The sequence below is a fragment of the Malania oleifera genome, chromosome 2 (assembly GCF_029873635.1).
Source record: "Malania oleifera isolate guangnan ecotype guangnan chromosome 2, ASM2987363v1, whole genome shotgun sequence".
Classification (NCBI taxonomy): Eukaryota; Viridiplantae; Streptophyta; class Magnoliopsida; order Santalales; family Ximeniaceae; genus Malania; species Malania oleifera.
The window spans coordinates 139,067,928-139,079,716 of record NC_080418.1 but is presented as its reverse complement, the minus strand read 5'-3'; the positions used below and the strand labels follow the sequence as shown (position 1 = coordinate 139,079,716).

The window sequence follows — 11,789 nt, the reverse complement described above, 5'->3', positions numbered from 1 at the left end:
ATTGAAATAATATAACCTGACTATTATTATTATTGTAAATCGATCGGCGAGTAAGGCTTTAGAGATATCGGATTCTTGTTAGATACAACGTTCTAACCTCAAAACTTTCAAAATTTAAGAAAAAATTGAAAAAAAAAATTTTCAAAGTGAAAATAATAGAAAAATAATATACAAATATTGAAACCAAAATTAGGATTGATGAAAATTACAGAGAATCGGAACCCCAAAAATGATGAACACAAGAATCGGAACAAAAATCATAGAGAGACCGAGAGATGAGAGTAAGAGAGTGTGAGAGATGGAAAGATTTTTTAGAGAGATTAAGAGAAAGAGATGAGAGTAATAGATAGTTGAAACATAATAAAGTTGTTAATTGGGAAGTCAATGAGATTCGAAAAAAAAAAAGAATTAAATTGTATTTATTTTATATTTTAAAATAAATATTTTTTATTTATTAGTTGGGAAGTCAATATATGGGAAGATAACATAATAAAGAATGTTGATATTATTTAATTAAAAAAATTTTGAGATCTCAAAAAATATATTATTATATAAAAAAAAAATTTAGAGGCTCCAGAAATTTTGAAGTCTTAGGCGAACACTCGGCCGTCTAATGATTAGACCAATCACTCAAAATCATATATAAGACATTGACAAAGGTGTAAAAAATTGATTAAATCCCAAAGAGGCATGGTTTGAATTTGTGAAAAATGTGATGTGTCCATGTCTAGAACTCTCTTAAAGAAGCTCCAGGTGCCCTCTTATACATTATTAAATAATAAATTCAGAAGGACACAAATTAACCCACTAACATAACTTAATTACTAAAATAACATCTTCTCGTAATTACTAAAATGACATGCATCTGTCATAATGTTTTGCATTCAATGTAAGACCAGTATTTTGAGTGCATTTGACCTGGTCAGCATTAATTAGCCTCGTCGGAATTTAAATTTTGGGCAAAACTCAATTCAATTTATTTAATTTCATATAAAATTACACAAAATTTAAATCGAAATTCTCAAATTTATACTTTCAAATATGACTTTAAAGGAACTTTTAAGATGATTAATAAAAAATAATTACATTTCAACTCATTTAGATGGGAAATTATACATGAAACTTTTCCCATGTGCATATTTTTTTAATTATACACTTATTAAAAATGAACCCCTTTTAATATTAATAAATGTAAGTCCAATTTTCACTTGTCTAATATTAAGGAAACATACACTACGTGAAGAGAAAGGTCCTATATAATTTCTCTCCACAAATACACACTTATCCTATGCATGCACTCCTCACTTATGCACAATATGAGTTAAAATTTTGTTAGTTTGTTGAGAGATTGGAGTTTGAATCGATCTAATTAAGTTAGATTTGAGAAATTAACATACAAGATAATTCAGAAATAACTCATCGTTTAACTCATTTAAACTCATCGTAAACTTCTTGTTTTAGTAACAACCTTTTGTTCAACTAACAATAAAAACAAAACTTACAACAAACAATTGCTTATAAAATTTGTAGCAAAGAAGTTATAAAAGTAAATATTATTTTCATGGTTTGCCATCATTTTAGTTAATCAAAATATTAACAAAATAAGCATCATACAATCTGTCAATTATAAACCTTCCATTTACACTTTGATCTAATTTTTTATTATAGTTTTAAACCCGAGCTTATTTCATTTTTCATATTTGTACACCTCATTGGGTTATCCCACATCAGTTGTGAAATGAGCTGATGGTCAGTTATTAAATGTGAGAGAAAGTCTCACCCCATAAGTTAGTTTTAGGAGAGTTAAAAAGATTCAAGACCACCTAATACTGGTTTCAAAGTCTCCCCGGAATGCCGGGTACGTGGGTCTGCTAATTTGAAACCCAATGTGTGAGGAGGAGATTATTGGAGTTATCCCATATCGATTGTGAAAGGAGTTGGTGGTTAATTATTAAATATAAGGAAAAGTCTCACATCATAAACTAACTTTTGAAGTTAAAAAGACTCAAAAGTACCTAACACACCTTACCTACATAATTTCACATATAATTCCAAAAGTCCTTTCTTTTGAGTTGTCCTTCACTTATTGCACATCCTACATGACATGCCCCTAATTCCCAATTCACTCTATAAATATAAATCTCTCTTCTTACTTGTGATCATCCCTTAATTTCCAAGTTCTATTTCTCACACTCACACAAAATGTCGACAGTGCATGAGGAAGTTGATGCAAAGTTAAAGGGTGAAGCTTATATATGGGAAGTGATGCTTACTTTTGTAGGCCCCATGGCTCTCAAATCTGCTGTGGAGCTACGCATCGCCGACATCATACACTCCCACGGCCGTCCAATCACCTTGCGCCAAATCGCCTCCGCCATCGACCCTCCCGCCGCCGATATCACCACCCTCTCCCGTATCATGAGATTTCTCGTCCACAAGTCCATCTTCACCGCCTTTCCTTCTCCGTCGTCAGACGGCGGCCCATCCTCAGACATCCTCTACGGCCTCACCCCTTCCTCCACGTGGCTCCTCGGCCACGCCGAGAGGACGCTGGCGCCGATGGTGCTGTTGATGAATCATCCGCTGCTGCTGTCTCCGTGGCATCACTTATCCGACTGCGTCAGAGACGGCGGGATCGCCTTCAAGAAGGCTCACGGCCGGGAGGTTTGGGACTTCGCCGGTGCAAATCCGGAGTTCAACGCCATGTTCAATGACGCGATGGCGTGTACGGCTAGGATCATGCTTGATGCCATCCTGGCGGGGTACAAGGACGGGCTTGCCGACGTGGAGTCCCTCGTAGACGTGGGAGGTGGGACCGGGTCAGCGATTGCAGAGGTGGTGAAAGCGTGTCCACACATCAAGGGTATCAACTTTGACTTGCCACATGTCGTTGCCACTGCACCCCCGTTCCCCGGAGTGTGCCACGTCGCAGGTGACATGTTCCATAGCATTCCTAAAGCTGATGCAATTTTCATGAAGGTAATTACGTAGGTAAATTGCAATTTTCAAATAAATATTGTCAATAAATTTAATAAAAAACTATTTTTCTTATTTAATAAATTTTAATAATTTGTAATTAATTTTTCCAAATAAAATTTTTATGTTTGGATGTAGAAGAAATATTTATCCTGCAATGCAAAATTTGTGATTTGAAATAGTTTAAAGAAATAATTAAAAGATGAAACCACACAAAAATCTTTTATATAAGAAGAAAATCATTATTCTAAAATATTTTAAAATTTTAGAATATTTAATATTATTTACATGCATATAATTATAACATTTTTTTTTCTACATGCTTACATGTGCAAGTGACCGACCAATCATTACTCATCCTATCAATTTATCAAATTTCAGCGGGTAATGCACGATTGGGGAGATGAAGATTGTATTAAAATCTTGAAAAATTGTCGAAAAGCAATCTTCGAGAAAAATGGCAAGGTGATCATCATTGATATTGTTTTGCAACCAGATGGTAAACACTTATTTGATGAGACAAGGTTCACATATGATCTAATGATGCTTGTCGGCTTTCTTAAAGGAAAAGAAAGAACAAAATTAGAGTGGGAGAAGGTGTTACATGAAGGAGGATTTTCTCGCTATAAAATCATTAAAATTCCAACAATTGTGTCAATTATCGAGGCAAATCCATAATAAAAATAAAAATTATGTCATTATTTTTCTATGTAATTTGAATTTAAATCAAATGATCGAGAGGTATGTAATATTATGGAGTTTGAAGAATAATTTGATGAAGCCTTAAGGTTTCATCATTTGCCGTTAATATTATAGATGCTATTAAGGTTTGTAAAAGTGGAGATAATGTATAATTGTATCTTTATGCAATAAAGACAAACGCGGGATTACTAGAATAATGGGCATGTTTCTCTATGTTTTTTACTTAAGCACCAATGCTTTGTCTCAAATGACAAGTCGTTATCTCTAAGACTCAAACTTTGACCATTTAATCAAGAGAATTTTATATATTTACCACTTGAGCCATCCTTGGAACCTGAAGGTGACAATCTCCTTATCGTTGAATTTTGAATTAATAATGAAGGGCGACTACACTTGGCGGGTGAGGAGCAAGGCTAAGAACTAGTTGAGGGCTTGAGACAAATGAGAGTAAGGCATGCTTTCAATATAGATAATATATATATATATATATATATATATATATATATATATATATAAAATGAAATCCAATAGTAATGAAAGAAAAAAATATAAATATAAATAAAATGTGATCAACTAGTAAGGTTGGAAATATATGTATCTTAATATAAAATTTAAATACAAAATTGTATGAAAATTTTAACTTTGAGAGATTATTTTGTTTGATATTTATTTCATTTGCCAGTAGTATGTAATTGAAGGCCTTTAGATGACTTTAAATAAAATGTTGTATTTCTAATTTATCAACCATATTTTTTTTTCATTAATTATTTTTATTTAATGTTTAAGACGTGAGTCAAGCATAATCGGGCGAAGGAGAGAGTAAAACACTTAAAGGAGAGGATGACATGTAGGAGAGAAAAGCCTTTGAACTCTCAACCCTGAATTCTTAAAACCAGGGTCTGTTTAGTATCGCTACTATTTTCAATTTTTTATGTCTATTTCTCCATGGTGAATAAATAAACCATAAAAGTGCATTTGTTTATGATGTTAGTTTTTGGTTTTTGTTGTTGATTTTTAATGTTTGCCAAAAAACTAAAAATCAGATTTTATGATTTTAGTTGTTTTGACAACTGTTAGTAGCATTTTAATATTCAAAAAAAAAAAATTAGATTAAATTATTAATTTTATACACTTAAATAAAAAAGTAAAGTTAAACGATCGTTTGAATTTAAATATAATAAAAATAAAAATATGCAAAAATTTTAAAAAATAAAAATAAAGCCAATTACAAAATACTTTACTATTTTTTAATTGTCATATCCTATATAATTTTTATTGTAAAGTAAAATTTAAAAGTAAAAAAACTATAATAAAATTTATTTTTAATATTGTAATTTTTAATGTGTATTATTTGTTATTTTATTATTTTAATCATATTTTTATAATAATATTTGATTAAAAGATGAAAATGAACATTTTTTAATTAATTTTTTAATTTGCATTGGTTTTATAAATGCTAACCTAATAGGTTGCTAGCTTCTAATTTTAAATTTTTATTTCTAATTTTTTTTTATTTTTATAATTTTTGACAGTGATATGAAACTATCCTAAAGTTTTGACCTTTTTAAATTTTAAAATTATTTTTAAGTTGGTTGAGGTTCTTTTCTCTTCAATGTTATGGGCTCCTTATTAATAGCATTTATTTTTAAAGAAATAATATAAAGCTCTCAATTCTCACTCGGTTTGACCATGACAATCTTTTTTGCTTTCTCTGTTTTCTTTAAAATAAAAAATTAGGTCCTTTGAGAGGACTATGGTCCTTTCATGTAATAAAAGCACTCCAAATAGTCATGTAGAATCCATTGTTTGAAGGGTTTTCATTGGATTAAAGAACCTAATGGAAGGATCACATTGGTTATCCTGGAGTACATTTTTTTTTCTCACTTGTTTCTCTATCCCTCCTACATATATGTATACATGTGTGTGTGTGTGTGTGTGTTTGTGTGTGCCAACTCAACTATCTGTAGACACCCTATTTTTGTTCGAGTCAAATATAATAAAGGGGTTATTATTATTATTATTATTATTACTTTACTATAATTATTTTTACTACTTCTATTTATTACTATTGTATTTAGTATTATCATTGTTTTTAAATCTTATTATTATTATTATTATTATTATTATTATTATTATTATTACCATAAAAGTTTTTTTTTTTTAAAAAGGAGTATATGGATTTGGTTGGCCTATAAAAGAAAAGAAAAGAACACAAACACGGGGGGCGGAGGTACTCTCTTCTTTTTTCTCTCACACTCTCTTTTCTCTCTCTCTCATTCTCATCCCTCTGTCTCTACTTCGAAGCAAGCCCTTGCAGATCAGCCTCTCTCTAGGCTCCCGCACTCCTCTTCCCTCACTCCCATCCTTCCCTCTTCCCCTTCCTTAACTCTTCTCTGCTCCCTCTCAATTCTCTCCCTCTCTGACTCTCTCTTACTCCCTTGGCCTCCCCTTCTCAACTGTCTCCCTAACTCTCCCTCAGTTTCTCCCTCGACTCCCCCTCTCTTCTCGATTGCAACCCAGGCCAACTCCAACATCCCCAGCCGTCAACTCTTTACTTAATAGAGCTTTTGTTTGATAGCATAAAATTGAAGTAGGATAACAACTCACAAATGAGTTGCCTAATTCCATGGAATTTGGTCAAGTATCTTATTAATATACTTTTGCGAAAACCCTTCCTTCTCACAAATGTTAACATAAGATTTCGGTACTCAAACATAATAATGAAATGTTGTGGACATTATATTCCTAAAATTGTTATAAGAGATTGTGAATCAAAAACTCTCCTAAGAGGCTCTTGAAAGACTAGTAAAGCAATGCGGTTTTGCACATAGGATTTGAACTCAACGATTATGCAATGCAAAACTAGCCCTTGAACCCAAAGAAGTATTGTTTGATGTTAGTCCCAATTAATGAAGATCCCATAATACTTTGATGGGCACAAAAATCAAAATAACATCTTGTAATTGATGGGTTTAAAAAAATTTATTTGAAACCATCAAACCTATCACATTTTCATCATTATGTTTCTTAGCCAACTCTGCAACTATTTACCCAAAATTCCTAAACAAGAAGATCAAAACAACTCTAAGTTAGAATTTGAGAGCATGAATTTCAGAGGAAGGATTTGAAATTATGTAGATTTGAAAAAATAATTAAAGTATAACTTTATATTTTATTGTTAGGTTGCCAACTCACAAATTGGGCTTCTTTGTTAGGTTGCCACTAACCTTTTCCTTTATTTTTTTTTTTCTTGTGTGTGCAAGTGCGGAAGTTTGGAAGTTGGCCTGAGAGCTTCGAGGATGGCTGGGAGATTTTTTATTTTTTCTCCTTTGGTTTTTTTTTTTTTTTTGGTTTTTTTTGTCTTATTTATCTTTTTTGATTGTACCTCACAAATGTAAATGAACTCTTATACTATTTATAATGTACGAACAATCAAAATAGCGCGGTGAGATCGAGTGAACTGGGGTACCTACCTGAAGGGCGATCGTTTAGGCAAAGACCTTAATTAGATGACACTTATTTGAATTTTTTTTAAAAAAACCTAAATTACAAGACCAGAAAAGGAAAAACAACCTAATAATGCCTAAAATTTAAAATGAAAATAGGGTAAAAATCCCTAAATTTTGTAATATAATGATCAGGCCAAATGGGGAGTCTACATAAAGTAGTCAACCTTTTGATCTATCGATCCAAACTTCCTTAGCTACTTTACCATCTAGCTTGGCAAAAGGTGACTTATTAAAAAAATAGCAAGTTGTGCTGACTGCACTAGTCCAAAAGTTCTTGGGCAATTTTACATGTAGTCTATACTCCTAGCTTTCTCATGTAAGTTCTTGTTCATCCTTTCAACCACCCCATTCTTTTATGGAGTTAAATGAATTGTAAAATGTCTAATTATTTCATTAGATCTATAGAAGTTTAGAAACTTATTAGACTTTTAGTCTAGCCATTATTTGACTTGAGACACTTCACTAATTTTTCTATTTGTTTCTCAACCTTTGCCCCTCTGCCTTCCACTGCTTGAATACCTCTAAAATACCTTTGAGTTTTCCTTCATGAAGTAAACCCAAAGCTTCCTGGAGTAATCATCAATGAAACTAATCGAATACTGAGCTACATTCCAAACTGGTACCCTTTACATGTCCCTAAACATCACCATGAACATAATTCAAAATACCTCTACTCTTTTGGGAAGGCAACTTGAATTTTACATTGCACCATTTACCCAAAACACAATACCTGCAAAAATTGACTCTGCACTCCTTCAACCCTTTTAGAAAATTTTTTTTATGGAGTAGTTCTATCACACCCCATTCACTCATATGTACCAGATGCATATGTCAGAGCTTAGTGTCAACTGTGTTGGTATTTGATGAAGTAGTTGTTGCAGTACTACTATACTGCACTACCCCCAAATGTACTACTATTACCCGATATAGATTGTTATCGACTCGTTTACCCTTCATAAAAACTATAAAACCCTTTGACACCTTTAGGATTCTTCCAAGAGTTGCTGAAAGCTCATACAAAGTATTTTCTAAGTAACCTAGAGAAAGTTTATTTTCTTTAATTCTGGAACATGTATAACATTTTGTAATGTTCTAACAATGCCATCAAACATTATAACTTTTACAATTCCAACTCCCATTACATGACAATGATGATGATCCCAAAAAAACTACCGATTTACTATCACATTCACTATAAGTATCAAACCACTTCCTATATAGACAATAATGAAGCAACCAAAATCCATTGTACAAATATACTGAAAATAATTGTTATATGAAGCAACCAACAAGAACTCTTCATTGTTTGAACTATTTGCCACAACATTTGTAGAGTTTGAAGGTTAGTATTTCTTGTCTTCCTCTTTCTTCCAAAGAGGACAATCCTGTTTATAGTGCCCCTTTTGTTTGTACTTTAAACACTCAGCATTCTCGAACCTTGATATGGACTTCGATCAACCCCTTTGATTACACTTCTCCTTAGATTTCCTTCTCCTATGCTTAGCCTTCATAACCAAGCCCTATGATTTATGGTCCTCTTTGTTGAGTTTTTATCTAGCCTCGTTTGACCTAAGAACCCCAAAAACCTCTTTATAACTTAGAGTAAATTTTCCATAGAGTAGTATCCTAACCAAATGTTCAAATGAATAAGGAAGACAAGAAAACAATATCAACACTGTTGGGTTTTTGAGTCTGATCCCTGATTTTGATGATGAAAAACCGCAAGTTTCTTATGTGTGTGTTTTCATGTGTGAATAGATATTATTCAGGTCACACATAAGATCAAGAGAACATGGAAGCAAAGGCAGGTCTTAAAACACAAATCTGACGTATTCCATGGAGTTAAAGAGCAAAGAAGATAAAGAAAACATTTATTTTTACTTATATATGCATTTATTTTTATATTTGATTTGTAATAATGCATTGTTAGAATTGGTGTATTCCTAAGAGGGGGGTGAATTGGAATTTTTAAAATTTTCTCCTAGGTAAAACTGGATGTTAGCAGGACATTACAACCTAGGGTCTTTCGAAGCAATCTCTAATGCGCCAATCAATATAATATACGGAAATTTAAATCATGCACATCATTCATACCATAACATACACATGCGGTAAATATAAAGTGCGGAAATGTAAGTAGACATGCGATATGTTATCGGGGTTCGGCCAACTGTGCTTACGTCCCCGCCTCTAGTTCGCAAGCCCGAGGATTCCACTAAAGGCTCACTTAAGGGTGGAGTGGCACCTATTACAACCAGGTCAATTAGCACAGGGTTGACCTCAACCTTTATAACCAGGTCAATTAGCGGGGCTGACCTCAACCTACATTTTAACAGGATGGTGCACCTAACTTTCCTAACCGGGTCTAAACCAATCCGGGACTATTTCAAAGGGCTAGTCTTCCTCTTCAGGCCCGTGCCTGGAAATACAACAAATTTGCAATTAAATAGAATGGTACAGTGATTATGCTTTCAAGTAGAGCAGATGTGTACCCAGATACGCTCAATCACATACACCACAATATGATTTAATATGTAAGCTCAATGTGGTTCAATATATTAACTCTCAAATATATTTGCTATCGATGTAATAAGTACATGAGAGTGCAAACCAGTATCATCTTTGTATCATAATATGTATTCAATCTAAAAGCTCACACAAAGATATCAATCAATCCTCATATATATTTCAACTAGCAGATCTTCTCAATCGTATGATGCTCAAGTAATATATATGTTTTGTTTGTAAAAAGAGTTTAATCTTTGTATTCAAATGATATAAATCAATAAATATTGCAACAAAGATTTTTATCACACAAACAAATATCTCTTCAAAAATTTATCAAGATGAAACACACTAGATATTTGAAAGTGACTTTTAAAGAAATTTTGCAACCAAAATCAAATATAAACTTCTCAAGATATTGCAATGACAATTGAATACTCAAAAGCTCCAACGAAGTCTTGTTAGGAAAGACTTATTGATAAAGACCCCTAAGAAAACTTGAGGATGTGCTCTCAAATAAAATAATTTCATACAAACACAATATTGAGAGAGCAATTATTACGGAACAACAACACTTAAATCACACTTACAAAAGTATTTGAGAAGTAAGATCTGGTAAGAATAAGTGTTGGAGGCTCAAAGATGAGTATTATGGATATTGGGACTTTCAGAGAATTTCTCCTAATCAAGATTGCTAATCCCCCCTTAATCTTTACAAATGATGAGCTATTTATAGAAGTTGGAAGAATTATAGCCGTTAGGACATTTAGGGTATTATTAATATTGTTTTAAATCATTTTAACCCTAATTAACCTCATTTAAAAATAGTTAACCACTGTAAAAATTTGGAGCAACCCGAGAGCACCGGTCAACCAGAAGACTTTCGGTCGACCGAAGTTCATATGGTTCGGTCGACCAAGACAAAAATTGTGACGACTTGCTTAACTTATCACATAAATAACATAAATAATAATAATATCAACCCGAAACCATGGGTAGTGGGGATAACCTGACATAAATAGCGGAAACCTAAGCAGCAGTAAAAATAATTTACATCCATCAAACCATTAATAACATAATACCAGAGTCTACTGAATTCCCATAATACCGTGTTTAAATACAATCTCTAAAACATAAAAAATAGACCTAGGATCTTACAACAAAAATCTCCTGATCCTAAATCAAAGCTTACCTTTCTAGAAAGAAAGCTTAACTCTCTCAACGGCGGCCACGACTTGTCGATCTCTCATGGGCTCCTGAAAAATTGATTAAGTTCGGGGGTGAGATACTTTTTAGTAAGGGAAAATAAACTAAATACAACTGTATGACAACATGAATATTTAATGCAATTGTACAAATACAGTACATTTCATATATCTGTAAACATATATCATAATATACTGAATCATCAGATACTTTCATATTTACTAATAACTCATATCGTTCATAAAACAACTGTTATAACTGATAGTATTGAAAACATAGTCAGGATAAATAGTTAGCTGATGTCATGTATTACCCCCCATGACAGGTTGTGCAGCCCAAAGATGAGACCTGATAATGGTTGACCGACCACTGTTGAGTCAAAAATGTCTGTAAGTACGATGGGCCCGCCACACCCTACCTCGGACTGCCAGGTGGACTTTCACACTCTACTTAAAGCGACATCGACTATCCATCTCCCACCCCCTCGTGGGGTGGTTAGCTCCAATCTGATCATAGATATCTGATCTATAAGCTACGATACTGTGCTTTTGAACTGAACTAAACTAACATTCGGGTTCTGATAACATATAATACATGATATTATAGCATCTTTCATAATTTCATGAAAATGGCCTCGTGCCAAACATTTCATAAATACGGCCTCGTGCCGATCATTTCATGAATATGGCCTTGTGCCGATCGTTTCATAAATACGCCCTCATGCCAAAATCATACATAAACACAGCCTCGCGCCGAAATCATACATAAATACGGTCTCGCACCGAAATCATACATAAATACGGTCTCGCGCCAAAATCATACATAAATACGGTCTCGCGCCGAAATCATACATAAATACGGTTTTGCGCCAAAATCATTTCATATATGTAT

The 11,789-nt window shown here is 33.0% G+C and overlaps 1 protein-coding gene across 1 annotated transcript; it reads left to right on the top strand.

Annotated features, from left to right (window-relative positions):
* The first annotated feature begins 2,176 nt into the window (after positions 1-2,176).
* On the top strand, positions 2,177-3,867 carry LOC131147995 (desmethylxanthohumol 6'-O-methyltransferase-like). Its single transcript, XM_058097716.1, has 2 exons — positions 2,177-2,979; positions 3,358-3,867. The coding sequence occupies exons 1-2, from the start codon at positions 2,203-2,205 to the stop codon at positions 3,652-3,654; spliced, it is 1,074 nt and encodes a 357-aa protein (XP_057953699.1). The 5' UTR covers positions 2,177-2,202; the 3' UTR covers positions 3,655-3,867.
* Positions 3,868-11,789: the final 7,922 nt, after the last annotated feature.